The sequence below is a fragment of the Copadichromis virginalis genome, linkage group LG22, assembly GCF_057382275.1.
Source record: "Copadichromis virginalis isolate Kocher_CV1m ecotype Utaka linkage group LG22, C_Virginalis_male_GT1.1, whole genome shotgun sequence".
NCBI classification, from domain to species: domain Eukaryota; kingdom Metazoa; phylum Chordata; class Actinopteri; order Cichliformes; family Cichlidae; genus Copadichromis; species Copadichromis virginalis.
This window is the reverse complement of record NC_140638.1, coordinates 5,033,729-5,057,467: the sequence shown is the minus strand read 5'-3', so window position 1 is coordinate 5,057,467 and position 23,739 is coordinate 5,033,729. Positions and strand designations below refer to the sequence as shown.

The window sequence follows — 23,739 nt, the reverse complement described above, 5'->3', positions numbered from 1 at the left end:
TTCAATGTAGAACAGGAAACACACACACACACACGGACACAGACTCAGAGACGCAGACTAACACAGAGACCTTACAACACAAAAGGGGATACACAGGCAAGGATGACACCAAACAGGGAACACAACTAAACCCAGGGAAACCAAAACACCCCATATGGAAAAGATATATATAAATCTTATAAAGTTTGTATCTGTCTTGTGTGAAACTTGTATGAAAAGCATACAAGAGTGAAAACATATATAAGATCCCTTGAAAAATTATATAATGAAACTTGTATGTTTTGGATACTTACTAAAACAATATATGAAAGTAATAAGAAAGTGGCCACTTTCATGAGTAATCACATATAAGTTTTTACTATTTCTTTTCCATATGGGACCACAGTCACAATACATAAAACTATCAAAAGTAAAAGTACCAGGACCATGACAAAAACAAAATGAAACTAATGGCTCATGTTGAAATCTATAAACCAAGATCTCTAAATATTAAAACTCAGGTTATAGTCTAAGGATGGTCTTACATCCCACCCCAAGTGAACGCAGGTACCACCTCTGAAAACTGAGGAAGTTCAGGGTCTCTCCAGGGATGCTCAGGACTTTCTATACAGGTGCTGTGGAAAGCATCTTCACGCAGAACATCATGTCCTGGTATGGAAACAGCTGTTTCCCAGATCACTTGTAAGGCATTTTAAAAAAGTACAGCCTCTTTCAAGGTTCAACCCTGATTCATGGATTATTTGTAGCTGAAAACATTCTTCTCCAGTCTTCATAGGGGTTGGAAATTAAATATCAGTCCTTTCAGCTACTACAGTTTCCAAAGATTTAGGAATTCTATTTTCTTTTTTTAATGCAAGATTTAAAAAAAAGAAAAACTCTTGCTGTGAGAGCTTAATGGAGTAAATAATGTTCTACAGTAGTCCTAAATTACATAACTTTCCCCAAAAGAGCCACAAAGATAAGATAAAGATGTTAACAATGCTGTTGTTGGTAAAACAAGATATGTTCAGAAAGTTAACATGTTATAAAGTAAAAGAGATTTTACCAGGGAAGCAAAAACAGTAGCACTTTAAAGGAAAAGAGCTGTTAAGTAAAAATCTGGTTTCTGCAATCATAGAGAAAAACCTTCATAAGTCCTTTGCCTAACTAGAGGGAACATGACCAAACAGAAAAAGAGGAAACATTTTACTGTGCATGAAGGATTAGGATTTCGTGCATGGTTAAACAAAAACTTTTTATAACGTACAGAACTGATAAGATCAGGTGCTGCGCAGTGGAGGGTAAACACTGTAATCTGTATGAGGAAATAAGTGAGTACGCTGTTAGAGTGATTTCATGAAATGTTGTTATTGTTGTGCTTTAGGTTGTAAGCCTTGTCTTAAAGAGTATGTTCAGATATTCTTTTGTTCTCCTCCCCAGCCTTTAAATTGTGGGGAGGCCGTAATGTTTAACTACAGGCACATTACATGCGAGATCCTGGTTTCCTTATCTTCCGAGGAATGGTCACTCCCGGCCACTTAGTGGCTCGCCTATGCTTGTATATGGTGAACCGTTAAAGTTGAGCCATATACTGGAGGAGCATAGATGACCCTTTTGTAATCAGCAGGAAGTCACACAGAAATACACACACACACACACACACACACACACACACACACACACACACACACACACACACACACACACACAGACTGATGTTGTTTAGATATGCCTGCTTAGGCATGTCACATGTATTTGTAAAATGCATATTCATGAGGCTAACCAATGAAAGCAGCTTGCAGAGGGAAGGTAGTTGAAGTAGTTCGGAGGCAGCTACTTCCTTTTCAGCAAATGCAATAAAGAGTGCTGTGCTATCTCGTTCTTGAGTGAGTGTCTGCTTATCCAGCAGTTTCAGGTATATATCCCTGATAGGGATGGGTGCCATGATGGCACCGGTTCGGACATAAACGGCAGTAACCAGACCGAAAAGCAGCGCACATTTCGGTGCTTTTTTTTCCTGAGATGTCATACACTTTGAATTATCACCAATCATTTTACGTTTACGAGGATAGTGGGCGGGTCCAGGTACGTACATTCTTTTAGAGCAGAGCTACAGATTAAAAATGCCCAAGGTGAAGCAGTCAAAGTCTTGTTGTACTTCACAGCAAAAGATGCAAACTCAGCAGCCTGCAACAAGTGCTTTAAGCTGATACTGTGATACTATGCAAAGGAGGTCACACCTCAAATCCAATGAAACACCTGGCAACGCATAGCGGTTTTTTTAAAAGCCGAAAAATGCGTCGTATTTGATAGCTTGCTGCGAGACCTCACACCGAGCGCATCTACTGCGGGTGTGGTGCCTGTTATCGGACCCGGAGTTAGCAACATCCCCCAGAAACCCGAAGAAGAGAGTCCTGGCCCCTAGCCCTGCCGGTGTAGCAGAAATGATGAGGATGATGATGCAGCAGCAGCCGTTCTTCTCTGCGTAGCTTAATGTTGTTCGTGTGTAATTTACGTTGAGTAGGCTAACCACGTTATTACATTAATGCATGTAAGGTGAACTAGCAAACATCATCATAGCTACATGCGGCTGCCTTATTGTTTGATGGCAGATACTCCCTTCACCCTGGCCAAAAAGGCTAAAATGACCAAAGACAAAGTGGAAAACAGCTAAACATGAGAGGTTTTTGGACAAAGTTTGTGTTTTTTCCATTGTTTAAGCACTGCTTCCAGCCAAGAGTGATACCATATATGCCCTATAGCTGCAGAAAAGGCTAACATTGTTATCTTTTTACAAAAAAAAACCAGCTGAACATGAGAAGTTTTTGGACCAATTTTGGGTTCTCCATTCTTTAAGCAGCGGTTCAAGCACCGTTTAAGCACCGGCACCGTTTCAAAAGTACCGGTTTGGCACCGGTATCGGATAAAACCTAAACGATACCCATCCCTAATCCCTGATATTTAATTGGTCCTTCGAGGCGGATGTGGGATCTTAGTTCGCCGAGGAGGGGAACGACGGGCCGAAGCCTGACATCAGCCAGGACCTTAGGTGGCCTGTAGAGAAGTTCCAGGACGTAAGGTTTGTTGCTGGGCCAGTTGTATAGTGTCTGTCTCCCCCTCGACGGGCACGGATCCACACTTCCAAAGCAGATCTCATCTGGGAACAACTTTGTATGACTATACTTTCAGTTTCGTATATACGGAGTGTAGTTGGGAACTACTTAAGTCTCTCGGGGAGAGCCATGATCGGGGATCGTGAGGCCCAGTGTCGGGCACACATAGAGAAGGGGCCCATCACCGAGGGTGACATAAAAGCCTTTACCAACGTGCAGGGTAAAGCTACATTCAAGGACTGTGTGGAGCCTCGTGTCAGGACACGCGAAGGGAGGCTCGTTATTGACGTCAGAATGGGCCTGTGTGTGTGCACGGGTGTGAGTGAGTCTGATTGTTGTTTTGCATGCAGTCACTTCTAAGCTGATGAGCAAGCTACACATTTTCAGAGCAGGAGCTGCTTGAGAACGCATCAGAGGGAGGGAAACAGAGCTATGATTACTCGAGCATGCAGCTATCTGTGAGTTCAATTTCTTCCTCACACGTTCGATATAAAAAAATTTATCGTTTCATTTTACGCTATCGTTTGTTTAGTGGTGTCACAAAATAAACGTTTGCAGAAATACTTTTTCACTGTTTTGATGGTCACTGTAGTGGCTATATTAATTTCTTACAGTTCTCTCTTTCTCTTATATTTAATATAACCACACTTTTTATTTTTGTTACTTTCACAGTGCACTGAAATTTTAGTTTGATAATCTCGCCATCATTTAAGCAGATCTGAACAATTTGGACTGAAAGAGTCCCTGAAAGTAGGGCTGTTCGATATAAGGATATATATCGGATGACGATATAAAAACGTCTATCGTTTCATTTTACGCTATCGTTTGTTTCATGGTGTCGCAAAATAAACTTTTTACAGCAATATTTTTTCATCGTTTTGATGGTCACTGTAGTGGCTATATTAATTTCTTGAAGTTCTCTCTTTCTCTTATATTTAATATAACCACACTACGGACGTTGTCGTTAGCAACAACGACGGTAACACCATCGCGTGTCCGCTTGTTTATGTTCCACATAAACCTTTCACAATAAAGCTCAAGATCCTGTTGAGACTTTTCAAAATAAACTGAATCACGTGAAAGAGCAGATTATTTACGGATGAGAAGTAAAAAAGAGCCGACAGGTGATAAAAAATAAACCTTAGACTGAAACGTTAGAACAGGCTTTTCCCCGCAGCACGCCGTGTAATAAATACTCACAAAGAAAACGGTGGCCATTCCAACTTATGTCTAAAAATGTATAGTTTCATGCATCGGTTGCATTTGTTTACCTTTTAGCTAAACCACTTGTTCAGCTAACTGTTCAGTCAGGGGTCTCTGCACCTTCTGACCCTGCATCTGTTCCTACTGGAGCCTCAGGAGAGGCCATCCAGTACGCTCCCACGCCGCCATCTGTCTCCGTTGGCAGTTCAGGAGAACTGTTCCAGCTATCTGTCTCATCTTCGCCAGAGGTCCCTACACATGCTGGTCCTTTGTCTGTTCCCACTGGGGGTTCTGGAGAACTGCGCCAGCTGTCTGTTTCCCCTGGGGGTTCGAGGGGCCCAGACATGCGTCTCCGTTGGAGCGTCTGAGGAGCCGCTCCAGCCATCTTCCGTCTCCGTTGGAGGCTCCGGGGAGTCCATGCAGCCAGCCCTGGGTCAGCTTCCTGAACTGCCTGTGTGGATTCGGTTTTGGTTCTGCTCCAAAAAACATTTGGCAGAGGTGGAGAAAGCTCTTGGTGTTACTCATCTGTGAAGCATTTTACCATCCAGCATTGCAGGGCATTGTAAAAAATGCTAATCGAACTTTCAAGAGTAAAATAGCCAAAACAATATTTGTATATAAGAAAAGACATGGCCGATTTGTCACATCCAAAATGGATTTATGTAATAGCAAGAACTCGTCCACGGGACTGTTTTTTTTTTTTCCTTGAAGGTAGTCAATCAGTAAAAAGTAGAATACAACTAGTAAGGGCATATGTTATTGATGTCGCAAAAAAGAAAGACAAAATTTAACTCATTGAGTTTAACCCTGATAGATCCAATTATAATGTACCATTATACCCAGAAGATCGAGAGGAATTTAAATGTATACTAGCTTTGCATAGTCAACACATGACTGATAACTGTTCTGTCCTGAGCTTTTGTTTCCTATAGCACCCGACTTGACCACACCATCAGTTTTCACACCAAACGAGGGTAATTATACATGTCTGACACGGAGGAATCTTACCAAAGTGGGAGAGATAAGCCCTGACTGGGGTAACAACACAATGAATGTGACTTTATGGTCAAATTCCTCAAGATTTTGATATCATGGGTAGATTTGTTTTGATATTGTGGAGGGAAAAGGCTGTTAAATTTCCTCCCTAGTATCTGGTTAGGTACCAGTTGGGACTGCCAGTAACAGTTATAGGACATAGGCAAAAGGTACAGCAGTCCAGAAATCTAAGTAGACAGTCTATATTAGACAATTTTGATCTTACACAAAATTCTCCAACATGTATGGATGCAATGGGAATACCGAGAGGAGTTCCAGATGAATATAAACTGGCAAACCCAATAGTTAACAAGTTTGAATCCACAGTACTTTGGTTAACACCCAATAAGATTTCTTGATGCATGCGCAATCATCCAGCTAAGTAGATTCCAAAAGGTTGATCCTGTACATCTGTTTTCAGTGGGAGAAACGTTTCAGCACTTATCCAAGTGATTTCTTCAGTCTCAGCTGACTGCAGGTTTCCCCAACCTCATAAACAGTACATTTGCACAATAACTGAAACAAGCCCACTGAAAGAACAATGGACTGTGAGGTCAATTCCTTGATCAAGGAAATTTTGCTTCTGGTGTCCAGGTGCCGAGGCATTGCTGAGCTTGATAAAACAGTGCACATTTCCTCTTCAGTGACTGATGCTACTGATATGGGCAAGCTGCTATGCGGATGTGAGGAAAAGATAGATTCTAAGTGACTATCCAGCGCATCCACACTTTTACTTGCAACAGGATTTTGTCCACAATTGTTGCATTTAACAGAATTTAGGTAAAAAAAAGTGTTCAAAGACAAACTTTGAAAGAGATCCACAAACACAAATATGTACATATACAGAATTTATTTGATGTTTATATATTATTTGAGTAAAATGTTGCAATAGTGATACAGATTACATGTGTGATATATATTGCCTGTCAATTTAAAAATTATACCATTCCATAAATTTGAGGGCATTTAAAAAAAATGTAAATAGTCTATGGTAAACATATCTAGATCTAAACATGATGTGCATATGTGTATGTTTGTTTTTTTTTTTTTACTTTACAGCAAAGAAATAGTTTACTTTAAAAATATACACTTACCTAAACTTGATTCAGCCTTAAACTTACAGATGTAGCCAGGTGACAGGTCATTTATGATCTTGTCAAAAATACACACTGTAATTGCATTAAAATGAAAAAAAAAAAAGATTTGCAGTTCAGTAACAGACAGATGTCTGCACTCCAGTTACACTGGTAGAAAAAAAAAAAAAAAAAACGAAAACATGGGCATATAATATTCTGAGAGTCCGGATTACTGAGAGAACCTTCAGCTTTATTTACACCCACTGCTGCCCGACTCATTTCTGCTGCTAAAAGAGTGCTGTAAACACAGAGCTTTAATCCAAAGACTGATCAGTGCACTGAGTAATTTGGCCACCTGTATCATCTGCCAGAGCCCTCGTATAAACTCCCATCAGACCTTGTTTAAGCCCATGCTTCATTTTTAGCCCCATGCAAAAGTAAAGCAGTGGGTTCACACAGCTGTTAAAGAAGGCAATGCTCTGTGCTACAGTAAACCAGATTTTCAGCACAGCATTATCACCATTGATCATTCTCACAAGTTGGAGGCAGTGATAAGGTGCCCAGCACAGGAAGAAAGCAATGACCAAACATGCTAGTATACGCAGAGACCGGGACTTTGCCACCAAACGGGTACGTCTGATGCCCACACCAGCCAGGATGTAACAGATGAGAATGACCATGAAGGGAAATATGAAGCCACACAAGAAACGGATGGAATAGAGAGCAGCTTTGGTGCTGTTGTGAGCCTCTTCCATCTTTTTTGGGTTCATAGAACATTTAGTCAGGTTGTTGTCGTCTATGTAAGTTTGTCGATGGATGAAGTAGGGAATGCTGAAGAGGATCGCTGCAATCCAGACGCAGACTGCTATCACCCTCGCTGTCCACAGGGTGCGTCGACGCTTTGTGAGGACAGGCTGCCAGATGCAGAGCACTCGATCCAGACTGATCACAGCCAGCAGGAACACAGAGCAGAACATGTTGGTGTATTTGAAGAAGCCATAGAACTTGCAGAGGAAGAGGCCAAAAGGCCAGTGGTCTGACAGGAACAGCCGAGTGAGGGCGAAGATTCGTGTGAAGCAGAAGATCAGGTCTGCTATCGCCAAATTCACCAGCCACACATTGGTGATCGTCAGCTGTTGACGTAGAAGAAAATAAAAGATGGAAAAAAGAAGAGAGTAAAAAACTAGAAAATAGTAAGTAACCTGACTGGGATCATGTTATCTATGGAGATTTCTTTATGTCAAAAGCTGTGCATTAAAAAAACATATAACCACAAGCAGATAACATCACTTCAAAGGTTTAGGTATTATTACCACATATGAAGTTAAATTTCTTGTGTGTCAGTTCAAAAACCTGCATGTATAGAACTCAACCACAAGGAAGCCATTGCACACCGGAGTGTCTGCTTTGCGAAAGCTACAGATTAATGCTCTCAGGTAATGCTAGTTTTATAAGATAGGACAGCCAGACTAAGCCTGGAGGCTTCCTGTGAAGCAAATGAGGATTCAGAGTCACCTGATCAAACGCTAACTGTATGCTTATATAAGCAATCTTGAAAATCGAGATTTTTCAAGGTCTTATTCAAGATCTTGTATTCAAGAAGAAGGATTTTAAAGTAGGTTCTGGATTTAACAGCGAGCCAATGAAGAGGAGTCTGTATGGGACAAATGTGCTCTCTCTTTCTAGTCCCTGTTGGTATGTGTTTGCATCACCTCTGAAAAGCTGCTTCTTCAATAAGCTTCTCGTATGATACAGGAAACATCTTCAACTTAGTTAAAAATGATCTGTGGTTGCAAATGTCATCCTAAGTTAGTCAACCTGTTACTTTTTACTGTAAAAGGATGTATTTTGGTCCATTCTTAACCCCAAACAAGTATTTTTTATACCTAAACCTGAAAGATAAGGTTAGCCGCAGATCAGGAGGTGGTTTGATCCCTGGCTGCTCCAGTCTGCATACCAAATCTCTTTAGCCAAGATATTAACCCCAAGTTGTTGTTTTCACTGAGCTTTTGTTAAAAAGACAAATGGCAAGCTCAGAAGGCATTTGAAACATATTATACTTTTGTTTTTTTTATATCCACCTTAAGTTTGAAGCCAGCCACCCAGATCACCATGGAGTTCCCTGTGATGCCGAGCACAATGGTGAGCATTAAGAGGACGATGGTGACATTGTGCACTATGGAATTGATGCCCACAGTAGTTGCCTGGTCATCCTCAGGTTTGAGAGTGTCGGTGAGCAGCGAGGCATTAGGAAACATTGTGTGCTGAGAAAGAAAGAACAGAAAAAGTGCAAAATGTTACTCAGCATGAATCTCCTGAGTAAACAGTGTAGAAAATCATTTAATGGCCTCACTACCTCAATCAAAAATACTGAAATTCCTTACCGTGTTCCCAAACTGTTTCGTTAAAGAGAAGGGGAATACAATTTGAGCTGGTAGTTAACATTAAAACATCCATGTACAACATTAAAAAGGTTTTGCTTTTCTGGATGTGGAGTGAAGCTGTGGAACAGACTGGGGGAAGAAATATTCAAGCATATTTCAGTTTTAAAAAGTGGTTCAAAAATAATGATTTGCAAAGTACAAGGAAAAGGGCTTTGACTGGATGTTCTCATCAACTACACACCAAGTTTGTGTACACGTGTACGCATGTGCATATGTATACATATGTAAATATTAAATATGTGTAGAGCTCATGGTGGGTTACTGCGGTTATAAAACCAAATACATGTAACACAAGAAGAAAAAGTGCTGATTAGCAGTCAGTAAATAGGGGAAAGGGGGTGGGAGCTTATGCTAAAGCCTATGATTCTTCCCACTTCTTTGTGTGTCACAGTCCTGGGTCTTTGACCTGCTGATTTTGTATCCGGACTCTTTGGATTGTGGTTTATTCAGAGATTTAGTTTGCATTCCTGGTTTTAGGTCTTATTTTTGTGTTTCTGCTTTGTGTACCCCCAATCGCAGTGTCAAGCCCGTGTTTCTTAGTCTTTGTCTCCATGGTTATTGTACTTTGTCTGTTGTTTTGACAGCCTTTCATCCTGTGTTCAGCGTGTTTAGTTTTGCTTTGCCTGCTCTTAGTCCGTATTTGTTCCAGCTGCGTTCCCTCCTGTTTCCCATCCTTTTGTTATCCTGTGTGTATTTAAGTCCTCTGCTCATCCTGTCATCCCTTATTTGTTGTGTGTGGGGTTTTTTTGTACACCTTGTTTCCTCAACACAGCCGTGCATGACATTTTGAATATTTGACGGCATTTATTATCATTTTGTTTTTGCTATATTATTTTAACATGTTTAAATAAAGAAACATAATTATGTATATAATATAAGGTTTTGTCTGTGAAGGTTCTCAGTCATCCAGGTCATCGCAGTCTAAGGAGCTTGGAAAAAAAGCGTCTAGACTTCTTTAAGTTTCTTGAAGACGTTTCACCTCTCATCCGAGAAGCTTCTTCAGTTCTAGGGTCAAATGGTGGAGAGTCCCAGATTTAAGCTCTGTGGGAGTAACCCACCTAGAGGGACAAAGGACCCCCTAATCATCCTCTACCTATATCACATGAGCCAAGGTGTGAAAAAGGGTGGTGGGAGTCAAAGAGGAGGTACTGGTCCATATGTGTGGGCTTACGGTAAACTTCAATGGTGAAGCTTCCATTGTCTTCAATGCGCACGCCGCAATCCAGGAAAAGCAAACAGTTATCCTTTGTGTCTTCTCTGGTGAACTTGATGGTTTTTATCCACAGCGTTGATGTGAGTGTTACGGGTCCCAGATGTGAAGACCACAATAACAAAAAGAATACAAATCTGTAAAAATAAAGGTAGAGTCTCAGAGAAAGAATCACAGGAGCACTCGTGTCTTTTCCCGAATTGCATCTCTTATTTCAGATCAACAAATATAATTTACATCCAGTGCTTTCACTTGTCAGATATGCTCAATAACTGTAAAAGGTAAATAAAAGGCATTTGGCAAATATATGCATCTATGGTCATTACATTTCTCCAGTTTACACTGTTAACCACACTATTCCTTCACTCATTTACATCAGCAGTGCAGATAGCATATAATGCCTTAAACGTCTTATTGCTCTTTCTCACATATAGGGCAAACTCAAAATAGCTTATCCACAAATCTGATATAAGTGCATAAATCTTACTAGATTAGACAAAACACACCTGGATGTATTACTTTGCAATGTAACAACATAAATGTACATTCATTCTTAGCTTATTCTTAACATTTCCACATCACTTGAACCATAAAGTATATATAAGATATTTTAATCTCAAATAATCTGATGTCAGGGCTTTTACAGTTAAATTGGAGCACCACACACACATATTTGCTTGTTAAATGGAGTTTACCAAGTTTAAATACATCCCGCGGGCTGGCGAACTCTCGCGGTAACTCTCGCGGTAACTCTCGGTAACTCTCGCGAGACTTGGGGCTGCGCGGCTCGGCTTTACCACCGCTGCGGTGCCGCGCTTCAGTAATTTTCAACTAAACCCCACTTAAGGTTACATCGGCGGTGTCAACATAACTCTCAGTAAACACCGAAGTAGAACAAGGCACAAAACCCTCATACACTGTATTTTTAAGACGATACTGACCTGTAAAAATAAAGGTAGAGTCTCAGAGAAAGAATCACAGGAGCACTCGTGTCTTTTCCCGAATTGCATCTGAGAGGACAGGAAGTTGGTCCGCTCTAGGCAACCGCGGGCGAACGACTACAGTGTCAACAGTTCCGCTTATTATTTCTCACTTTTACTCTCCTCAATTGTTATGGACTACACGTAATGAATGTAAAATAATAATCGTCTTAATTGCTGACATATGTTTTTCTTAAAAATAATAAAATTTCCCAAAATGTGGTAGCACATTTGTGTTCACCACACGCTCCCCAACAGCAAAAGTGGCTCCTGACACTTAACTTGAATTATAAAAAAAACCTTTAAACTAACAAAGTCTCTTTACAGAAGTCCCTGGAATATTCCTCTTGCCCAGGTGTCCTTAGACTTCAGGCATTCTTCTTCCTGAGATTTCTGTTCGATTCAATAGCAAGGAACAACATATGAAACAGGTAAGTAAGGGCTAAGGGTGAGGGGAGAGGGGTAGGGGGGTTGGGAGTAGAGAAGAGGGTAGTAGAGGGAAGGATATGGCGAAGGTTGGACGTTGATGGTGTTCACCGCAGGATGAGCCTGATAGGCTGGTTGACCCAAGGATGGGTAGGTGAAGAATGTGGTGGGACGTCTCTGCCTGCTGGACTGCCTAAGATGAGATGGTGGCTCTGGATGGATGTCATCCCCTGGCTCCACCCTGGGTTCTGGCTCTGGGTCAGGAAGCTCTACTGGATCAGGACTGGACTCAGTGACGTCAACTTCTTCTTGAACCTGAGGCATCTCCTGATCGTCACTTAGTTGAGGTAGGTCTGGGTCTCTTAACACAATTAGATCCTCTTCCGGAACCATGGCACTTTTTTTTCTAGGTTGGACACGAGCCCTTAAGACTTGTCCTAGTTCACTTGGACCGGAGCTCCGTTGCGCTCCACTTGGAACTGGTGTGACTGGAGAATGGCCCCCTCGAGGGTATCTGGGTACACCAAGCCAGTACAATGGCTCACCCTCTTCCGAGTCAGTTGTGTCAGGGTTCGGCTCTGGTGTCATTGGTCTTCCGGTGGACTTCTTGTTTCTCTTGTGTGGTCTTGTAGCCTGACTTTGGATAATGTCCACTGGCAAGTCATTCACTTGTAACAACAAGTTCCTGTGCAAGGTGCGAACAGGACGGCCTCCCGCCTCTGGACTCACTTTGTAGACGGGGTTGTCGCCCACTTGCTCCCTCACAATGTAGACCGTTTGCTCCCAGTAGGGTCTCAGTTTGCCAGGGCCCCCCCTTTCACTCAGGTTTCGTACCAGTACTCGGTCTCCTGCCTGCAGCATTACTCCTTTGCATCTTTTGTCATAGTTTGCTTTGCCTTTGGAACTTGACTGTTGACTGTTTGCATTTGCAATGCGGTATGCTTCTGTCATCTTCCCTTTCCATCTTTCTGCATACCCATGTGGTGTCTCAGTGTTGTTTTCTGCCATGAGACCAAAGAGAAGGTCTACTGGAAGACGAGGGTGTCGACCATACAAGAGGTAGTACGGAGAGAAGCCAGTCGATTCATGCTTGGTACAGTTGTAAGCATGGATAACATGGGGTAGATGTTCCTTCCAATTTTGTTTCTCCTTTTCTCCCAGTGTACGCAGCATCTGTAACAGGGTGCGATTCAGTCTTTCAGTAGGGTTGCATTGGGGATGGTAGGGGGATGTCCTTGAGTGACCAACGCCTGCGAGTTCTCTTAGGGAGTTGAATAACTGATTCTCGAACTCGCGACCCTGGTCGTGGTGGAGCTTGGAGGGGTAGCCGAATTTGGGAATGTAGTCATTGAAGAGGCGGTCTGCCGCGGTCTTTGCGGCCTTATTCTTGGTGGGATACGCTTGTGCGAACCTGGTAAAATGGTCTACAACAACCAGTATATATTCAAACCCACCTTTACAAGACTCTAAGTGCAGGAAGTCAATGCAAACAAGCTCAAGAGGGGAGCTGGATGTTATGCTACCCATGGGTGCTCTCTCGTGTGTCGTTGGCTTCTTCTGCTTGATGCACTGACACTTCCTTGTGACGTACTCTTCAATTTCTCTCTTCATGAAAGGCCAATAGAACCGCTCTCGAGCCAGGTTCAAGACTTTCTCCACGCCGACATGGCCCATGTTTTTGTGGAGGTGTGTGAGAGCCACCTGTCTGTAGAGAGTAGGTAGGACCAGCTGCTTGCGTCCTGTAGTCTTTCTATAGAGAAGGTCATTCTCCATGTGCAGCCGACTCCACTCTCTCAACAGTCTCTTTGTGTTAGTGTCAGCCTTGTCATCTTCTGTTGGTCTTATGTCCTTCTCTACCATGTCAATGACTTTTCCGATTGCTGGATCTGCTCTCTGCGATTGTACAAGTTGGTCATGACTGATTGACTGTAGGGGTTCTTTGATGGGTAGGTTTGGTGCGGTGAGGTTAAGGGCTGCAATCCATGCTACGTCTCCTTGCTTCGCTCTTCTGCTCCCTTCCCAAACTGCACATACGGCTTCCTCCGACAGTTCCTCTGAGCACTCTCCCATGAACCTCTCAATGTCAAGTGGGCAACGTGACAGCACATCTGCATCAATGTTTACTTTTCCCGGCCGATATTTGATGTCGAAGTGGAAATCTGCCAATTGTCCGACCCAACGGTGTCCAACTGCATTGAGCTTTGCTGTGCTGAGGACATATGTCAAGGGATTGTTATCTGTAAAAATGGTGAAATGTGGAGCATAGTAGAGGTAATCCTTAAACTTGTCACAAACTGCCCACTTGAGGGCGAGAAACTCTAGTTTTCCGCTGTGCAAGTGGTAGTTTTGTTCAGCAGGTGTGAGCGTGCGAGACCCATACCCAATCACTCTCATCTTGCCTTGTTGGTTCTGATATAGGACGGCACCAAGGCCCCTCTGGGATGCGTCCGTGTGCAATATAAAAGGGCGGGTGAAATCAGGGTACGCTAACACTGGTGGCTGAGTGAGCATGCCGATCAAGCGCTCAAGGATCTCTTGGTGTTCTTTGTTCCACTGTATCAGGGCTCGAGAAGGCTGCTGAGTGTGTTTTGCTCTGCCTCTAGTTGGCTTTGGTGGCAGTGTGTTGGACGGGACTTGGAGCAAGTCATACAACGGTTTGGCTATGCGGGAGAAGTCCTGCACATACGTCCGATAGTAGCTTAGGAATCCCAAAAGCTGCCTGACTTCTCCGACGGTCTGTGGCCTTTTGTGTTTGAGTGCCTGTACTGCCTCGGTATCTTTGGGATCCACCTTTACTCCATCTGCAGATACCAATCGGCCGACATAGTGAACCTCTTTACGGAACAGCTCACACTTCTCGGGTTTTAGCTTTACACCATGCCGTTGTAGGGCTTGGAGGACTTTCTGTAGCACTTGGACATGTTCGTCAAACGACTTGGAAAAACAAAGCACGTCGTCAAGGTAAGGGATACAGCACTCGTCTCTGAGGGTGTCAAGCATTTCTTCCATGCTCCGTTGGAAGGCTGCTGGGGCATTAGACAGTCCAAAGGGTATCCTCACCCATTCATAGAGGCCCCACGGGGTAGTGAATGCCGTCAGGTACCTTGAGCCTTCTGCGATGAAACCTTGATGATAAGCTTTACCCTGATCCAGGATCGAGAACCAGCTGTAACCACCTAGCGAGTCTGTGAGATCCTGGATCCGGGGGAGTGGGTGTCTGTCTGGCACAGTCTTGTTGTTTAAGAGACGATAATCGATGCACAAACGTAAAGACCCATCCTTCTTCCTTACGCAAATGACTGGAGCAGCATACGGCGACTGTGACTTCACTACCCATCCCTTGACAATCAGCTCTTGAATATACTCCTTTACTTCCCTGTAGAGGGGTTTAGGGATAGAAGCATAGGCCCTCTGGACTGGTGTATCATCTTTGAGCCTGATTTCCATTTGTAGTGAAGGGATACAGCCTATGTCTGTGCTGCTACGAGAGAACGCCTCACACTCTTCCCTTAACACCTTTTCAACTGACTTCTGTTGGTCCGGACTCAGGTGGCTAAGATCAACTGGGGGTAGCCATGACTCAGTGGACAGTTCAGAAACAGGGGTGGCTGCGCTTACCTCAGCTATGGTGATGGGGCTCTGTGTGGGTTGAGTCAGCTCTGATGTGTTTGTGGGTCGGTCTGCCTCAATAACTTTAGCGACATGTTGAATAGTACCCAGGGCTGTTCTCTTCGGTAGAATTATTTCGTGTTTGGAGTGGTTAGAGATGGGGACCTTAACAAATGGCCTTTGAGGGTTGTTGATCTCAAGGAGCCCTTCCCCAACACTCAGGTGTCTCAAGGCAGTGTTCTCGTCGGGTTCGTACAGCACCAGGGGGTCACAAATGTCAAAACTTTGGGGTACTCTGCACCACACTTGGACTGCTTTTCCAGCAGGAATGGTCACATTGCTCTTCCCAATTCTCACTGTGGCTGGGTCACATTCTGCTCTTTGTGGTACTTGTATGAAGTTTACCATAGCCATCACTTGCTCTTCGTCTGTACCAAAAGCTTTGCGTAGGAGACTATACAATAGAGCACTGGCCTCTCGGTCTGACTCTTGTGTTTGGATAATGGCGCCAAGCACGTTCGCTCCCAGGAGGGGCTGAGGGAGTGACAGCTTACTGACAAGGAAAGGGGCTTGCACAGTAAGATTGGGATCTTCGTGACCAGCGAGAGTGACTGTAAGTTCAACCCACCCATCATAAGGAACTGCTTGTCCGTTAACCGCATAAACTTCAAGTCCATCATTTAACAGCTCTTGGAGGGGTCGCACCTGATAGTTAGGAATAAACCGCTGAACCCACTGTCTGTCCACTAAACTCACTTGTGAGCCAGAATCAAATAACACTGTCACTGGATAGCCACCAATCAAACACTTGAGGAGGCTTTTCTTTCCAACTAGGGGGACTTTACAGCTGTTTGGTGTTAAACTTTGGCAAGAGGTTACCTGTTGCTTTCTCTGGTCTCGCTTTGGCTGCTTTCTTTTTAGCTTACTGCGACGTCTTGCACACTCAGTAGTAAGCTGTGCAGAGGAAGACCTTACTGGCTGGGACTGTGACTCTGCGCCGGCCTCTGGCTGTCCCTCGACAGAGACCGATTCCAGTTTCCCTGAGTTTTGGTCCGCTTTAAACATCCCACCGCTCGGTGTCCTGACTCGCAGCATACAAAGCAATGACTACAGTCCTGCAAGTTCTGTTCAGTACACTTTGGACAAAGGAACGCTTTCTTTTGAGGAGGTCTGTTGGGGTTGGCTGGGGTTTGGAAAAGCGGGTTGGGAGGTGGTTGTGGGGGCAGCTGGCAAGGCTTTGCCTCCTGTTGTTTAATTAGGCTGGCGACCATGTTAGTTAGAGTCTCTACTTGGGCGGCGAGTTGTTTGATTGTTGGTGAGGATTGTTCTTTGGCTATCTTGTTGTTTGCTTCGATCCCAGCACTTTGGGCTTGTGCACTCTTTTGGCGGGCGACTTGGCCTAACCTTCGCTGGTGTTCATTTTCATCACTGATAATCTTTGTGACCTCACTAAGAATCTCTTCGTCAGTGACATTGTTGTTTGAGGTGAGAGGTCTTAGTCTTTGTCGCAAGTCTGCGTACTTAGCCCCCAGGCCTTGATAGATTGTGTGGAGGAAAACTTCCTGGACAGTTCTTGGGTCATAGGAGATCTCAGTGTTGGCCTGCTTCGACTGAAAAATAAGCTTCTGTTTAAGTCCAATCATGCGATACAGAAACTGCTGGGGCGTCTCTTGTTCACTTTGTCTAGCACACATTAACTCCTGGAGCATTTCAGTTGTCGCTTTTTCTCCGAGATGAGACCTCAGAAAGCCCTGAAGTTCATGGAGAGACAGGTCATCTTTGAGCATTAACATGTCCCGGAAAGTGCCAGGCTTCACAATTCTCAACACACCTCGAACAATTTCAGCCTCCACAAATCCTTCTTGAACTCCTTCATTAATCTGCTTGGTGAGACTGTTGTAGCTGATTTCGGAACTGTTGTCTCCAATCTGTCCCCCAAAAACTTTGAATTCTCTGCGTGGTAAGTACGAAAAGTCTCTTACAGTGACTGGCTGCTTAGGGCTAATCTGTATGATTGGTTGTGGTTGCAAATTGCTCTGCTGGCGTGCTACAGCAGGTGACTGGGCCCTTACAGTTCCACATAGTCTTAGCCTCTCACCCAGTGTCTCATACGCTTTCCTCAACTCTTCTGACTGTTGTGTTTCTGCGTTTGCATAGGGGTTTGGTGATATATCTGGTGGATCTTCCGGCGGTTGTGGGTCTAGCACGGTATTGGATGGTTGTGGACTGGGCATGGCATGTACTTCATTCTCACCAGCTGTTTGCACGGCAGGATTACTTCCCTGGATGACTAGATTAATCAAATCATTCAGCGTCAACAAATGACTCATGCCCTCATCTTCAAGTTGCAGTAGTGTGTTTGACTGTATGTAGGAGGTGATATAGTCCATACAACCTTCTTTATCATCCTGACTGAGCTGTGTAGTGTCTTTGTTTTCTGATGCGAGGCTCTTAGCGAGTTCGAAGAGGTCTTGACCTTGGAGTGAAAACAAGCGTCTCCTGATATTCCAGGCGAGTTCCTTTCTCTCGGTCGACATGTTGTATGTATTTCTGATTATCCTTCAGCTCGATAGTGACTAGGATGCGTCACACTCCCCTCACTGAAGTACGGTTCCACGTTGAGGCAAAGGTCCCCTTTTCACCTCACTGCCTGGACACCTACTCGCTGGCTTGGCTGGAGTAACGGCCTTGTCACGATTGTGTCGTGGTTCTGGTATCACTGGATCTGCCCTCGACGACTGTAGAGGAGAGATCCCGGACGAGCCCCCACAGTTTGTTACGGGTCCCAGATGTGAAGACCACAATAACAAAAAGAATACAAATCTGTAAAAATAAAGGTAGAGTCTCAGAGAAAGAATCACAGGAGCACTCGTGTCTTTTCCCGAATTGCATCTCTTATTTCAGATCAACAAATATAATTTACATCCAGTGCTTTCACTTGTCAGATATGCTCAATAACTGTAAAAGGTAAATAAAAGGCATTTGGCAAATATATGCATCTATGGTCATTACATTTCTCCAGTTTACACTGTTAACCACACTATTCCTTCACTCATTTACATCAGCAGTGCAGATAGCATATAATGCCTTAAACGTCTTATTGCTCTTTCTCACATATAGGGCAAACTCAAAATAGCTTATCCACAAATCTGATATAAGTGCATAAATCTTACTAGATTAGACAAAACACACCTGGATGTATTACTTTGCAATGTAACAACATAAATGTACATTCATTCTTAGCTTATTCTTAACATTTCCACATCACTTGAACCATAAAGTATATATAAGATATTTTAATCTCAAATAATCTGATGTCAGGGCTTTTACAGTTAAATTGGAGCACCACACACACATATTTGCTTGTTAAATGGAGTTTACCAAGTTTAAATACATCCCGCGGGCTGGCGAACTCTCGCGGTAACTCTCGCGGTAACTCTCGGTAACTCTCGCGAGACTTGGGGCTGCGCGGCTCGGCTTTACCACCGCTGCGGTGCCGCGCTTCAGTAATTTTCAACTAAACCCCACTTAAGGTTACATCGGCGGTGTCAACATAACTCTCAGTAAACACCGAAGTAGAACAAGGCACAAAACCCTCATACACTGTATTTTTAAGACGATACTGACCTGTAAAAATAAAGGTAGAGTCTCAGAGAAAGAATCACAGGAGCACTCGTGTCTTTTCCCGAATTGCATCTGAGAGGACAGGAAGTTGGTCCGCTCTAGGCAACCGCGGGCGAACGACTACAGTGTCAACAGTTCCGCTTATTATTTCTCACTTTTACTCTCCTCAATTGTTATGGACTACACGTAATGAATGTAAAATAATAATCGTCTTAATTGCTGACATATGTTTTTCTTAAAAATAATAAAATTTCCCAAAATGTGGTAGCACATTTGTGTTCACCACATGAGCAGTGAAGGATTCCACTTCTTGTCTTTTGATTTTGACCCAAGTGTCGTCTACATATCTGTACCAGTGGCTGGGTACTCTCCCTTTAAGGAGCCAAGAGCTTTTCTTTCCACTTCCTCCATGTAAAGGTTGGCTACAATAGGTGACACCAAGTGAAGAGAGAGACTACATCAAAGGTTTCATCTGAATCCAGGGTAAGTTTCTGGACCTTGTCGGTGAAGTCGGTGGAGTTCTTGATGTGATGTGGGGTGTTCCTCACAAGAGGTGCAAGGATGGTAGCAAGGTGTTTCGAAATGTTGTAAGTGGCTGAGTTTATGCTGCTAACAATGGGTATGACTGTCCTCAGGTTTGTGTTCTTCTCTCTACAACACCAACTGTCTGCCATCTATAATCCAGTTTTGAGATCCCTTCCCAGACGCCGTAACTCCCACTCACATCCTGGGCCATCTGACCTCAGGAAATCACATATGGGGTGGGGGCTAGGTTTCACAATGAGCTCACCCAAAACCTTGGCTGATTGTGACCTACACCCATTTTCACACCTTGACTCATGTGATATAGGTAGAGCATCATTAGGGGTCCTTTGTCCCTCTCGGTGGGTTACTCCCACAGAGCTTAAATCTGGGACTCTCCACATTTGACCCTTAGAACTGAAGAAGCTTCTCGGATGACAGGTGAAACATGTTCAAGCAACTTAAAGAAGTCCAGATGCTTTTCTTTTCCAAGCTCCTTACACAATATAAGGTTTTATGTATCAAGATTTCATCAGAATAATCCAGCCATCAGTGGGTCCTAAAAGTAGCTCAATACAACCGGAGATGAACTACAAAACATATTGCATGTATGATGCAGCTGAATGAGTGTGTGGAGGGGGGAAAAATAGAAAGAGGGTAAGTAGCACTTCATAGGAAAAGAGCTGTTAAGTGTGTTTTCTATTGGGAAACAAAGCTGCTGCAGTTAAAGGCAAAACAAACAACGAACGATTTGACCATACAGTTTACAAGATGAGAAAACATGTGGTTTTCTGTCCCTACCAACCACTCAAATTAAAGTTTACATCCATATCTGATCAGGTGTCACTATTATAGATTAAACTGAAGACTCTAAAGAAATGGGACAAAAATTTGTTTCACCATATCAGTGTCTGTGAATGTATTATATGTTTTTTAATAAACCTGTTATGTTCAGTAACTTTAGCAAGCAGAATTATGGTTTTAATGCAAATTAGCAAAAAAGATGTGATAATAAAGAAAGAAGAGAAAAGATTTTGGCTGGAATAACACATTCCAAAAAATCTTTTGGCAACTTAAAGACAGAAAAAAAAACCCCACAAAATAAACACACAACTTTGAGAGTGCCTCTCTGTTCACATAGAAGTCTGACTGCTGACTAAACTAGAGTGCATCAAACCTCTAACGGCCTCTCCTGTGGCTTATATTAGTGACTGAGCTAATGTTTCTTCCCAGAAAATCTTCTGAGTCCTAATGCATGATCAGACATATGTTATTTTTCCAGTTTTTTTTAAAAGTGTGTTCTGTTAATCTATAGTTTAAATTTTCACATCTTTTTCTTTTTTAATTGTAAAATTCGCTTCTGTTGTGTGTACGCTGTCTAGACTCCATTGAAGACATTTCTGAATACATTTCTCTAGAAACAAGCTCTAAATTATTTTTTTCCGTTGTTTTATATTATTTTATTGATATTTCTGATTTTATTGTGAAGCACTTTGTGATTTTTATATATAAAAAAGTGATATATAAATAAATTGTACTTACTTATGTGTTGTTAATAAAATGTGTGCCAGACTTCAGTCAAAGAGTAAAAACACAATGTCTCCCCTGGTCAGGTTAGGCTCCTGGTTGAGCACCATTTGATGACATAACATAGAGTGAAAAAATATTTTAAGCAGGAGAAATAGGCAGAAAAAAACATACTGTTAATAAACACTACAGTAACTGTAACAAATGTTTGTCTTAATGGAGGAATATAAATTGAGAAATTTGACCAAGATAAAGTTTTTTTTACCTGAAATGCTGAACTGATGTTAGAGCCGAGGGGAGTTGCTTCAGTCTCAGTGGTCAAAGGCAGAATTGAAGATGCATCCGCTCATGTTCATCTGTGCCGTGGTTACGTCAAGTTCGGCTATTATCTACTGTCTGTCACATTCGAGTACTCTATGCACATGCACATCACTTCCTCTATTTCTTCCAATCATGTGTTTGGCTTTATCTTCCTTTTAAGAAATGAGCTAAGAAACCTTCCTTTCTGCATGCATACTGGTTTTGTTTTCTTTTATTTTTTCCTGAACACAACTACATTCACATAACCTCCTTGGTTATCAAACACACAGCTGTTCAAGCATAGATACTGCCAGAGGTTGCAGAATTAAGATCCAAATGCATAAATAAATTATTAAAACATAAGCCCCTTTTTCACAGCTGGCACAGAAGCCACAGAATACAAATGCACACAAACAAAAGAAAACAGAATCCAGAACATAGAAAAGCACACTAGAAGGGGAAAACAGGATGCAGGACAACAGCAAAAACAGGGCGTAAATCCTCACACTGATGCGAAGTGGTGACGAGTGTGTCTCATCACCCTCTGATGAGACACATTACCTTATTATTACTGTATTTATTTATTTTTCTTCCAGTGATGTGTTTGCAACATTATTGAGTTTTGATTTTCCTTTTAGCCTCATGATTTTCCAAGAACTGAATTTCACATTTCTCTGTTTCAGTTCCTATTTATTTGTATGGTGTATTTGTATGGTGACTTTCAGTTTTTTTGGCTTAGCTGCCTCGGTTGTACTACTGTTGGGGTGGTTATAGCTCTGGAGTAAATAGGTCATCGACCAATCAAGTGCTAGTAAGCCTAGTTAGTATTCTTATTTGTTTTGCTGTTGTCCTTCCATGTTGCCCTCTCAATTGTTGTTTTCTTTTTCTTTTTACTTTTTTTTTTTTTAAAGATGTAATAACTGACACCATTTGTGGTTTTAGAATTTGGGAAATGATTTTTGGTATCAAAAACTGCTGCGCACATCTGATCAGTTGTTTGTCATTTACATGTCTTTATCATTGCTGTTTCAGAGAAATGGCTCTTTTTTTTTTATCAAGGAACCATCTTTTCAATGCTCTGCAGTTAAGGGGGAAAACAGAAAGTAGGCTGCTCATCTCAAAAACCGTCTGCAGAAATTCTTCAGAAAAGCAAACAGCTTTTAATGCAACACCACCAGTTAAAACATTTTTCAGATTGTATTTTTAAGTGTGTGGAACTGGAGCCAGATTCTTATTTTGTTAACTAGTAAATATGTGCCAAAGCATTTCATCCATTTTGAGAAAAAAGTAAATTAACCGTACAGAATCCAAAATTTAATTTCCTCACATATAAAGTTTTACATAACCAGGCCCCATCTTATCTTATAGATCTCAAAGCATCATAGTATCTAACATTTCATTTCTTTCGGACAGCAGGCTTACTAGTGTTTGTTCGAGATAAGTGATCCATTAAATATGCTGCAACAAGCATTGGCTTCTGGGGGACATCCCATGACGCAGTGAGTATTTCTTCAGTAATAATTCATTATTAAGTGTGCCTCCTCTTGTCTGTCCTTTGTCCTATATCCTTCTGCTTGCTATTTCCTTATTCCTAACGGTTGATGGCAGACTGCCCATCCATGACCCTGCTTCTGCAGGAGGTTTATCCCTGTTAAAAACAAGTTTTTATTTTTTGCCTTCCCTCCATCACCAAGGGCTTGTTGAAAGGAGGTAGTGTAAGGTAAAGTCAAGTGCTTTGATGCAGCTGGTGTTGTGAATTGCCACTGTGTAATTAAATTGAAATAAATCGATTTAAACAAGTGGGACACATCTGGGTGTTTTAGCAGCAAGTGTAATAATATGCCACAGGATGTGTTAGCACACCACCGCGGCTCTTTGAATGGTAGTTCACCACAAACGGTTTCAGATCTGTCCTGCTCAGAAAGCCACAAATTGCTGTCAGAGCTACATTATTCCGACCCCTCATGTGTCACAGCATTGTTTTGAAATTTGCAAAACCTAAAAAAGTTGTTTGAATGCCAGTCAAGTTTCCAGTATAGTTTCCAGCCACCTCCCTACGTAAACCCTGCAACCTTGTGTCACCACTGGCACCAGTCTGAGATATTCAGATCAATGTTTGTTTGCTGTTTCCTGATCTAAGGTTTTGAAAATAAAATGGTTAAACGTTTTATTACTATTATTTTTTAACAGAAGTTGTAGGATATGCCTGTTGATTCTCAGAGATGAAAATTACATAATTATTTTTATAATAATTAACTGTTTCCAGGAGTAACATGAAAGCCTTGGTTGAAGACATGTTAATGGAGGAGTTATGTCATAAATTAGAAAGTGATCTTACCACTGGAAGCAAATACTGGAAAAGGTCCCAGCGATTGAGCACAAAGACTGTCTCACTGCTGTTTAGAGAAGCAAAGCTTTTGCGGTCAAGAAATGAACATGGCTCTGTAATGAATGCACAGCCCACGTCAGCCTGAGCCGAAACCACATTATTGTGGCTCCAACCAAATGACCTGCAGCTTTCACTCATGTAGTCATGTATCATAGGTGCTGAACACTTTGAAGGAAGTGAGTAGAGCGCCATAGATTAGTGCCACCAATTCAGTATGCAAGTGTGAAATAAGATCAAAAGGCTATTTTGCTAAAATCTAGAGTTAAATTGATGCCCAGAAAGTGTTCTTCCAGAATGATTTT

At 42.4% G+C, this 23,739-nt stretch overlaps 1 protein-coding gene across 1 annotated transcript; it reads right to left on the bottom strand.

Annotated features, from left to right (window-relative positions):
- Nucleotides 1-6,597: 6,597 nt before the first annotated feature.
- Nucleotides 6,598-8,664, bottom strand: LOC146682488 (C3a anaphylatoxin chemotactic receptor-like). Its single transcript, XM_085446288.1, has 2 exons — nucleotides 8,488-8,664; nucleotides 6,598-7,539 (listed from the first exon to the last, which is right to left on the bottom strand). Exons 1-2 carry the CDS (start codon nucleotides 8,662-8,664, stop codon nucleotides 6,721-6,723), a joined length of 996 nt encoding a protein of 331 aa, XP_085302414.1. The 3' UTR covers nucleotides 6,598-6,720.
- Between the last annotated feature and the right edge of the window lie 15,075 nt (nucleotides 8,665-23,739).

Bases quoted from the DNA above. Each gene is read 5' to 3' on its own strand.
- LOC146682488 (XM_085446288.1), bottom strand. From the start codon at position 8,664: ATGTTTCCTAATGCCTCGCTGCTCACCGACACTCTCAAACCTGAGGAT. The intron at 7,540-8,487 runs GTGGATATAAAA...CTACGTCAACAG, and splicing joins TGGCTGGCTTCAAACTTAAG to CTGACGATCACCAATGTGTG.